Consider the following 11,369-nt stretch of genomic DNA (forward strand, 5'->3'; position numbering starts at 1 on the left):
AGCCTGGTGGACCAAACTCTCACAAGTCAAGCCTGGCCTCGGGCCGGGCTTGGGGAGTAGAAGAACTCCCAGAATCCCATCAACCAGGTACCAACCAGAGAACAAATTCGACTACACAGAAGGAAGAAAATCATGGAAATACTTAAGCAGATACGACTATCACAAAGACAAGGAAATCTTAAAAGGGTAGACTGAAGAAATAGAGCAGATGCTCTATTGAAGAAATAGAACAGTTGCCTTTTTTCTTGTAGCTGTTGTTATAACTGCAAGAAAAAGACAGGTTGGATAACAAGAACCTTTCACGCAAGAGATGCCATACTAATGTTGATAATCTTCAAGACGCTAGTGCTCTCTAGGATGAAATATTATTGCACACTAACAGCCCCATTCAAAGCTGGAGAAATTGCTGACCTGGAGAGCGTGCAAAGGTCTTTTACTGCCAGAATCCTCTCTATCAAACATATATGTTATTGAGCCCGCTTAAAATGTTTAAATTTGTACTTTCAAGAGCGCAGGCGTGAGAGATGCACAATGATTTACACTTGGAAAATATTAGAGGGACGAGTTACACATCTGCACACGGAAATGCCCCCAAACCAGCAACCAGGAGGCCTGGTCGACGACCGGGCCGCGGGGACGCTAAGCCCCGAAACCACCTCAAGGTAACATCAGGGTAGGAAGGCAGGTAACCATATGAAACCAAAAGGCATGGTCAGAGACCGGGGCCTTGGTCTCTGACCATGCCCAGAACCAACAACAACAGGCTGGTAGGTGGGGGCATCACAACCACGAGGAGAGGGGAGGTTACCTCGGGTGCCACAACCACTGGCAGGGGACGGTTGCCATGGGGTGCCACAGCCACTGGCAGGGGACGGTTGCCATGGGGTGCCACAACCACTGGCAGGGGACGGTTGCCATGGGGTGCCACAGCCACTGGGAGAGGACGGTTGCCATGGGGTGCCACAACCACTGGCAGGGGACGGTTGCCATGGGGTGCCACAGCCACTGGGAGAGGACGGTTGCCATAGGGTGCCACAACCACTGGCAGGGGACGGTTGCCATGGGGTGCCACAACCACTGGCAGGGGACGGTTGCCATGGGGTGCCACAGCCACTGGGAGAGGACGGTTGCCATGGGGTGCCACAGCCACTGGGAGAGGACGGTTGCCATGGGGTGCCACAACCACTGGGAGAGGACTGTTGCCATGGGGTGCCACAACCACTGGGAGAGGACTGTTGCCATGGGGTGCCACAACCACTGGGAGAGGACTGTTGCCATGGGGTGCCACAACCACTGGGAGAGGACTGTTGCCATGGGGTGCCACAACCACTGGGAGAGGACTGTTGCCATGGGGTGCCACAACCACTGGGAGAGGACTGTTGCCATGGGGTGCCACAACCACTGGGAGGAGACTGTTGCCATGGGGTGCCACAACCACTGGGAGAGGACTGTTGCCATGGGGTGCCACAACCACTGGGAGGAGACTGTTGCCATGGGGTGCCACAACCACTGGGAGGAGACTGTTGCCATGGGGTGCCACAACCACTGGGAGAGGACTGTTGCCATGGGGTGCCACAACCACTGGGAGGAGACTGTTGCCATGGGGTGCCACAAGCACTGGGAGAGGACGGTTGCCATGGGGTGCCACAACCACTGGGAGAGGACGGTTGCCATGGGGTGCCACAACCACTGGGAGGAGACTTACCATGGGGTGCCACAGCCACTGGGAGAGGACGGTTGCCATGGGGTGCCACAACCACTGGGAGGAGACGGTTGCCATGGGGTGCCACAACCACTGGGAGCATGGGGTGCCACAACCACTGGGAGAGGACTGTTGCCATGGGGTGCCACAACCACTGGGAGGAGACTGTTGCCATGGGGTGCCACAAGCACTGGGAGGAGACTGTTACCATGGGGTGCCACAACCACTGGCAGGGGACTGTTGCCATAGGGTGCCACAACCACTGGGAGAGGACTGTTGCCATGGGGTGCCACAACCACTGGCAGGGGACGGTTGCCATAGGGTGCCACAGCCACTGGCAGGGAACGGTTGCCATGGGGTGCCACAACCACTGGCAGGGGACGGTTGCCATAGGGTGCCACAGCCACTGGCAGGGGACGGTTGCCATGGGGTGCCACAGCCACTGGGAGAGGACGGTTGCCATGGGGTGCCACAGCCACTGGCAGGGGACGGTTGCCATGGGGTGCCACAGCCACTGGGAGGGGACGGTTGCCATGGGGTGCCACAACCACTGGGAGAGGACTGTTGCCATGGGGTGCTACAACCCCTGGCAGGGGCGGGAGACTACAGAAGGGGCGAGCAACTTACCCTGGTGTTGTTCCTCTCAGCCTTGAGTTCGGTGATCTCTTCGTCACGTTCCAGCAACTGCTCCCGCGCGCCGTTCAGCTCCTTCGTCAGCGTGGCGAACTCCTGTTAACAACAAGAACACTACCGTTATCAACTTGGTCGGTGGACGGGTCCTTGCCACAAGTCATCTCACACACCTTAACGCAATTAACATTCTAAAAGGTCAGAAGAGACTTCAGTACATAAAGATATAAAGTTAGTTACCATTCCGTGGGCGGAGGTAGACCCCCCCACACGATGGAGGGGGGGGGGTGAAATGGGGGTTACAGAGGCACGTAATAGGTTACCTGGAGCTTACCTGGAGAGGGTTTCGGGAGTTGTTCTACTCACCCGAGCCCGGCCTGAGGCCAGGCTCGACTTGTGATAACTTGGTCCAACAGGCTGCTGCTTGGTGACACTGTTGAAGAGCAGAGGTGCAACAGGTACTCAGAGAGAACTATCAACATCAGAGGCCCGAGACTGGTCAACACGCTTCCACTACACATAAGGGACATAACTGGCCGACCCCTCACAGTGTTCAAGAGAGAACCATCAACATCAGAGGCCCGAGACTGTTCAACACGCTTCCACTACACATAAGGGGCATAACTGGCAGACCCCTCACAGTGTTCAAGAGAGAACTATCAACATCAGAGGCCCGAGACTGTTCAACACGCTTCCACTACACATAAGGGGCATAACTGGCCGACCCCTCACAGTGTTCAAGAGAGAACTATCAACATCAGAGGCCCGAGACTGTTCAACACGCTTCCACTACACATAAGGGGCATAACTGGCAGACCCCTCACAGTGTTCAAGAGAGAACTATCAACATCAGAGGCCCGAGACTGTTCAACACGCTTCCACTACACATAAGGGGCATAACTGGCAGACCCCTCACAGTGTTCAAGAGAGAACTATCAACATCAGAGGCCCGAGACTGTTCAACACGCTTCCACTACACATAAGGGACATAACTGGCCGACCCCTCACAGTGTTCAAGAGAGTACTGGATAAACACCTCCAAAGGATACCTGATCAACCAGGCTGTGACTCATACGTCAGGCTGCGAGCAGCCGCGTCCAACACCCTAGTTGGCCAGTCCAGCAACCAGGAGGCCTGGTCGAGGACCGGGCCGCGGAATCGCTAAGCCCCGAAATCCCCTCCAGGTAACGTCAAGGTAAGATAACCAGAGTGACAGCCTTGGATGGGGAGGTGGGGAACATGAGAGGTGAGGGAGGCAGCGTGAATGAATCAGGACGGGTCATCACCTATGTAGATGCCAGACATTTGTGAGACGTCAATGATGACCCCCTCCCCCCCCCCCCCGGCCTGGCACCCACGGGCCCTCACCCCCCCCCCCCCGGCCTGGCACCCACGGGGTCCCCCCTCCCCCCCGGCCTGGCACCCATGGGCCCTCACCCCCACCCCCTGCCTGGCACCCACGGGCCCCCCCCCCCTGCCTGGCACCCACGGACCCCCCCCCGGCCTGGCACCCACGGCCCCCCCCCTGCCTGGCACCCACGGACCCCCCCCCCGGCCTGGCACCCACGGGCCCTCACCCCCCCCGCGGCCTGGCACCCACGGGCCCTCACTGAGGAGAAAATGTTCTCGTCTGTGTATACTGCACATTAGAGTATACTGTCCATTAGAGTACACAGAGACGAGAACACCCCCAAATTAGACACACCTGACCCACACTTCAGGAACCTCCTCGAGGCATGTACAAAGGAAACACCTGTCATCAGTCCGCAAGATAACATGTGTCTACAGATACACGGAGTAGCAATGGGCTTCCCTCCCCCGCCCTCCCCCGCCCCCTTAGGAGTGCTATTTGCTAATTTTGACATGGGAACCATCAAAGATAGAGTCTTCAGTGGTAAGCAAAACAACAATAATATACTGCCGTTATATCACTGACATATTCGTCATAGTAAAAGACCCAGGTGAACTAATTGATCAAAAGCCATCTAGAATCAGGACTAGATGATTCAGGAATCAGAATCGGGACTAGAATCAGGAAGGACTAGAATCAGGAAGGACTAGAATCAGGAAGGACTAGATGATTCAGAATCAGGACTTCTCAGAGTCCTGAGAATCAGGACTCTGATTTACACATGAAAACAGTGAAAATAACAGTTGCCATTCCTGGATATACTAATAACAAAAACAGGAACCTCTCGAAGCACCAGCATATATACTAAGCCTACCAACATAGGATTATGCCTGAACTGTAGGAGCGAGTGTCCCTAAAGATACAAAGCCAGTGTTCTCAACACTTATATTCGTCGAGCTCTTATACCCACTCTTGACCAGACCACACACTAGAAGGTGAAGGGACGACGACGTTTCGGTCCGTCCTGGACCATTCTCAAGTCGATGAATTGACTTGAGAATCTTACCCGCTGCTCTGAATGGTGCAACGTGTGTAGGGAGTGTGAACGGATAACTCAGGCGTTGGTGAACAATGGATATAGCAACACAGTAATAAACACAACAATAAGACAACACCTGGACCGATGGTACAACCATGAACCAAGAACAGAACCCACAACACCTCCAATACAATTATATTACAAATCAACCATGTACAGTGAACATAAAGAAAGAATAATGAAAGAATAATGAAAGAAATAATCCGTAAAGGAGTAAAAAAACTACTAACCAAAACAGACCTAATCATATACTATAAAATAAAGAAGACTTCCGACCTTATCAAAAACAGCCCTAAGCCGACGGAGAACCCTTTACAGCAGTCAAGCGTTGTATACATGTACACTTGCCCCCACGAAGGATGTAACCTTCAATCTAAGTACATAGGTATGACGTCGACCAAGCTGACGAAGCATTTGATCTGTCATCTTCAATCAGGTTATATTGAGGTTATCTTAAGATGATTTCAGGGCTTAGCGTCCCGGCGGGCCGGTCTTCGACCAGGCCTCTTTTGCCAGGCCTTTTTGTTACACGCCCCCAGGAAGCAGCCCGTAACAGCTGTCTTACTCCCAGATACCTATTTACTGCTAGGTGAACAGAGGCCTCAGGGTGAAAGAAACTGCACATTTGTTTCCGTCTCTGCTGGGGATCGTACCCGGAACCTCAGGCCTACGAACCCCGAGCTCTGTCCACTCAGCCATCAGCCCCCCACACTCAGCCGTCAGGGGTCTAAAAATCACATGAGACAAGCCCATGACATCACCCTAACAAGAGAAATGCTGAATAAAAAATAAAAACATGTATAATAGAAAAAACCCGCCTGGTGTCAGCAAGGCGGCCAGCCCGTCTGCCATAAAAAAAACTCACTATATGCCCATTTTTAAAATTTCCCTTTGACTGTGCCTCTCCATCCCCCCCCCCCCCCGACCAACTCTCCAAAAACAAACATGACGTCATGTTTACCTACACCACGTGGTGGCATGACGTCACCTACAAGGGGAGCCAACCTTAATGTAAACAAATCCTGCTCCCAGTCCACAGGGGCCGAGGACCCCCCCCCCCCCCCCCCCACCCCACGTGCCAGCAGCCCGTTCTTCCCAGCGTCCCCTACGTCACTAAACAGTTGTACTAACCGACCCGAGAACCCACGCACAGAAAACGGGACATCACAGTCAATTTCGCGAACCGCGACCATTATTAGTAATATCACGTTATTGGACGTCAAAATGCGACGCACTGTCCATGAGACGGGGGGTTGCTGTCAGGGACCTCGCGGCTCCTGTCTCAGAGGTGTCTGGTGGCGGGAGACAGCTTGGAGAAGCCAACGGGAAGGTTTCAACACTCAGAGCTTATTAATTCCAGTCTCACCCGACTCATTCCAAGTTCACACACAGACCTACCTGCAGCGGTGCGGGGCGAAGACCAGTGAGGGAAGGATAGTGAGGGACGAGGACCAGTGAGGGAAGGATAGTGAGGGACGAGGACCAGTGAGGGAAGGATAGTGAGGGACGAGGACCAGTGAGGGAAGGATAGTGAGGGACGAGGACCAGTGAGGGACGAGGACCAGTGAGGGACGAGGACCAGTGAGGGACGAGGACCAGTGAGGGACGAGGACCAGTGAGGGACGAGGACCAGTGAGGGACGAGGACCAGTGAGGGACGAGGACCAGTGAGGGACGAGGACCAGTGAGGGACGAGGACCTACCTGCAGCAGTAAGGGCAAATTTCCAGGAACTCTTGTAAGGCCCAAACTTCGTAGAGCTTCGACACTGTAGTTGTTATTATTGTTGTTGAGCATGTTATAGAAGGAGAGGTTGTGGCCAGTCCCAGTTGTGGCTCCCGGGGGGCTCCCAGGCGTGCCCAGGAGGTTGTTATTATTGTTGTTGTTGGTCGTGTTATCAGTGGGGTTGTAGAGGTTGACATTGTCAGGGGAGAGCTGCGTGTCCATCTTCTCACAAGCAGCCTCACTCTCCTTCCCTGAATCACCCATCTTGCTACACACGGGGAGATGATGGCGTTGGTAGTGGTGGTGGTAGTAGTAGTAGTAGTAGTGGGGGTAGTGGTGGTGATGAGGCTAGCAATGGTAGTAGATAATGTGTGTGTGTGTGTGTGTGTGTGTGTGTGTGTGTGTGTGTGTGTGTGTGTGTGTGTGTGTGTGTGTGTGCCTGGCTACCAAGCGGGCCACTACTCACCACGCATATGGTAAACTCATCAACGTGGTGGGTGTATGGTGAACGATGAGTTCACACGGACACCTGGTGCTGACACCTGGTGCCGACACCTGGTGCCGACACCTGGTGCTGACACCTGGTGCCGACACCTGGTGCTGACACCTGGTGCCGACACCTGGTGCCGACACCTGGTGCCGACACCAGACTAGACCAAGCGCCAATACGGTAGGTACAACACAATAAGTACCTGTACATAAAGCTTAGCACCATATAAAGTATACACCTGGTGCCGACACCTGGTGCCGACACCTGGTGCCGACACCTGGTGCCGACACCTGGTGCCGACACCTGGTGCCGACACCTGGTGCCGACACCTGGTGCCGACACCTGGTGCCGACACCTGGTGCTGACACCTGGTGCCGACACCTGGTGCCGACACCTGGTGCCCACACCTGGTGCCGACACCAGACTAGACCAAGCGCCAATACGGTAGGAACAACACAATAAGTACCTGTACATAAAGCTTAGCACCATATAAAGTATACACCTGGTGCCGACACCTGGTGCCCACACCTGGTGCCGACACCAGACTAGACCAAGCGCCAATACGGTAGGAACAACACAATAAGTACCTGTACATAAAGCTTAGCACCATATAAAGTACACACATAATATTACCAATAATAAAACACTAATGTTAGCAAGGTAACAGACTAACACCACCACCAATAAGGGACAGTAACAAGGTGTACACACTCCACACTCAAGAGTTACCAAGATGGCGGCGGGAGGCGGCTGTTTTGGACCAGCTCGGAGGACTACTGCCACACTTTATATGACTCATCTCTGACACAAGATTTTACCCGAGTTGTGCAGAAGTATCTCCACAATGTGCAGAAGTACCTCCACAATGTGCAGAAGTACCTCCACAATGTGCAGAAGTACCTCCACAATGTGCAGAAGTACCTCCACAATGTGCAGAAGTACCTCCACAATGTGCAGAAGTACCTCCACAATGTGCAGAAGTACCTCCACAATGTGCAGACAGCGAAGGAACATTGTGGAGATGTTACAATGGCAGACCAATATGAGCAAACATAACCAAACTGATGAGAGATGGACCGGCCAACCACTTGGGCTGGACGGTAGAGCGACGGTCTCGCTTCATGCAGGTCGGCTTTCAATCGCCGACCGTCCAAAGGGTTGGGCACCATTCCTTTCCACCCCCCCCCGTCCTATCCCAAATCCTTATCGTGACCCTTTCCAACTGCTATATATTCATAATGGCTTGATGCTTTCCCCTGATAATATCCTTCCTTCCTGACGCACACATGCCAGACTTCACAGGAAAACTATCAACCATGTACACAAAGTGTGGAGAGGAAACAATTAGGGCCTGGCAGATTACAGCCACAATAACACTGTAGAAAGAAAAAGTGCCGAGGTACACAATAATAATAACGATACTGTAGAGCCAAACAATAATATTGCCGTTTTTATATTATATTAACCCCATTGCGAAAAAGCAATGTAAAGGACCTAGGAGTAATCATGTCAGAAGATCTTACTATAACAGAACGCCATAAAGTAGCCGTCACGACTGCAAGAAAAATGACAGGTTGGATAACAAGAACCTTCCAAGCAAGAGATGCCATACCAATAATGATACTTTAAGACACTAGTGCTCTCTAGGGTGGAATATTGTTGAATTCGGCCCCATTCAGAGCCGGAGAAATTGCTGACCTAGAAAGCATATAAAGATCCTTTACCGCAAAAATTCACTCATCATAATTACTGGAACATTAAAAGTTCTAAATCTGTATTCTCTAGAGGGCAGGCGAGAAAGATACATAATAATCTACACGTGGAAGATAGAGGGGTTGGTCCCAAACCTGCACACGGAAATAACATCACATGAAATCAGAAGGCATGGCAGGATGTGCAGAATACCCCAGTTGAAAAACCAGGTGCAATAGGTACTGAAGGGAGAGAACTATCAACATCAAGGGCCCAAGACATTTCAAGACAAGTACTTTTACCACCTCATTTTTAAAGTTTGAGATCTCTGTCCATTCAATTTCCTTTCTAATATACAGACCTCCTCCTCCATCTGCTCTTATCACATATTTATGTGATGGCTATTCTCTATATAGGCTTGGCGCTTCTGATAATTCATTCCTTCCTTCTTTCCCTCCTTCTCCCTCTTCTTATACCCATAGTAGGGAAGCAACATGTAAAGGATCTGGGAATAATGATGTCTGATGACTTAACATTTAGGGAGCATAACCAAGCAAATATTGCGTCAGCCAGAAAAATGATAGAATGGATTACGAGAAACTTCCAATTCAGAGATCCCATCACAATGATCATACTGTTAAAATCACTGGTGCTGCCCCGTTTTAGAGCAGGAGAGACTGCTGAAATAGAGGGAATACAGAGAACATATACGGCATACATAGACGCGATAAAGCACCTAAACTATTAGAACTGTCTCAAAGATCTCCAAATGTACTCACTAGAAAGGAGACGAGAGAAGTATCAAATAATATATACAGTACATGGAAGATACTGGAGAGCCAGGTTCGAAATTTGCACAGTAAAATAACAACATACTGGAGTGAACGATATGGAAGAAAATGCAGAATAGAACCAGTGAAGAATAGAGGTGTCATAGGCACAATCAGAGAACACTGAAAATCAGGGGTCCACGGCCGTTCAATATCCTCCCAGTAAGTAAGAAATATTGCCGGAACAAAAGTGGACGTCTTCAAGAAAATATTGGACAGTTTTCTTCAAGGAGTGCCGGACCAACCAGGCTGTAGAGGATATGTGGGCCTACGACCCGCTCCAAGCAACAGCCTTTTGAACCAAGCTCTCACAAGACACGCCTTACCCCAGGCCGGGCTTGGGGAGCAGAACTCCCAAAAGATCATCCAGGTATTATCTATCGGTCCCAGTAATTCAGACGTTTCATTACCTGGAACATACCTAGTGTTTTTCGTGATTTCTACTGCTCGAGCCCGGCCTGGCGCCAAGCTCGACACAGTGGATTCTTGCAATAAAAGCTCCTTGCATGCTCTCCAGGTCAGCAATATCTCCAAGCATTGAATGGGGCTGCTTTTATGCAACAATATTTCACTCTAGACTGAAGCGTATCAACATTAGTATAGTATCTCTAGTTTGAATATGGTTATCCAACCTGTCATTTTTCTTGCAGTTGTGACAGCTAACGGGTTGGACAGCTACTTTACTGTGTTCTTTCAAGTAAGCTCTTTCAACGTGAATACTCCTAGATTGTTTTCTCGTTCTATAATTTGATTTTATTACTTTTTATATGTGGTTTCTATTTTAATATTTCCATATTTTTCCGTAGCGCTGGAGCTGGAATTTATCTTCATTAAACATCGTGTTACTTTGTCGCCCGTTGCAAGACCGGACTTTGCATCAGTTTGGAGGTTTGCCGTGTCCTCTATGTTGCCTACTCATGAAAATCCTAGTGTCATCTGCAAAGGATGATACAGTACTATAGATTGTGTCCTTGTCTATGTCCGATATGAGGATGAGAAATTGTATAGGAGCAAGCACAATACCCTGAGGGACTGAACTCTTCACGGTTGATGGTCCGCATTTTACATTGTTGACTGTTACATATTGGGTTATGTTAGTCAGGAAATTGTAGATTCCTGTTCCTACTTTGCCAGTAACTCCTTTTAGCCCCATTTTTTTTTTTTTTTTTTTTTGGAGATATACAAGAGTTGTTACATTCTTGTACAACCACTAGTACGCGTAGGGTTTCGGGCAAGTCCCTGGAATACGATCCCCGCCGCGAAGAATCGTTGTTACAACCAAGTACACATTTTACTGTTGCGTTAAACAGAGGCTACAGTTAAGGATTTGCGCCCAGTAAATCCTCCCCGACCAGGATACGAACCCATGATAAAGCGCTCGCGGAACGCCAGGCGAGTGTCTTACCACTACACCACGGAGACTTATCCATTTTGTGTACAATAACATCACGGTCATAGTTGTCGAAGGCTTTCGCAAAATGTGAGTAGAGTGCTGTACAGCGTTGTGCTAGTCTACAATGTATTTTTATACTTTCTAACAATGTACCTGTAAACTTTTGTTTAATTTTGCTAGAAATTACCTTCTTGAAATTATCTGTTAGATTAAGAATCTGCCCGAAACACTATGCGTGCTAGTGACTTCACAAGACTGTACAAGTTCAATGCTCTCAAACTCAATGTACCTTCTTGTATATAAATAAATGTTATATATGGACACATCGGACTCCTTAGCCGAGTAACAGCTTTCCCTTCCCATGTTAAGATTTAACTTACCAGTTTCTCTGGAACACGACCCGTCACAATCGCTTTCCAACCAGCTTCCCCAATTACTGTAGCGTGAACAGGAGGCGAG

General features: G+C 50.3%; 1 protein-coding gene across 10 annotated transcripts in view; it reads right to left on the bottom strand.

The window, feature by feature from the left end:
* Positions 1-11,369, bottom strand: part of Liprin-alpha (PTPRF interacting protein alpha) — a 339,563-nt gene that overhangs the window by 212,079 nt on the left and 116,115 nt on the right. For all 10 annotated transcript variants that reach the window (XM_045757948.2, XM_045757940.2, XM_069306681.1 and 7 more), the window contains exon 2: positions 2,330-2,431. Coding sequence is in view for 9 of the 10 variants with exons in the window: in XM_045757940.2 (XP_045613896.2) it covers positions 2,330-2,431 (102 nt within the window). In the remaining variant the exon portion in view is untranslated. The remainder of the gene's footprint in view (positions 1-2,329; positions 2,432-11,369) is intronic.

The sequence above is a fragment of the Procambarus clarkii genome, chromosome 58, assembly GCF_040958095.1.
Source record: "Procambarus clarkii isolate CNS0578487 chromosome 58, FALCON_Pclarkii_2.0, whole genome shotgun sequence".
Classification (NCBI taxonomy): Eukaryota; Metazoa; Arthropoda; class Malacostraca; order Decapoda; family Cambaridae; genus Procambarus; species Procambarus clarkii.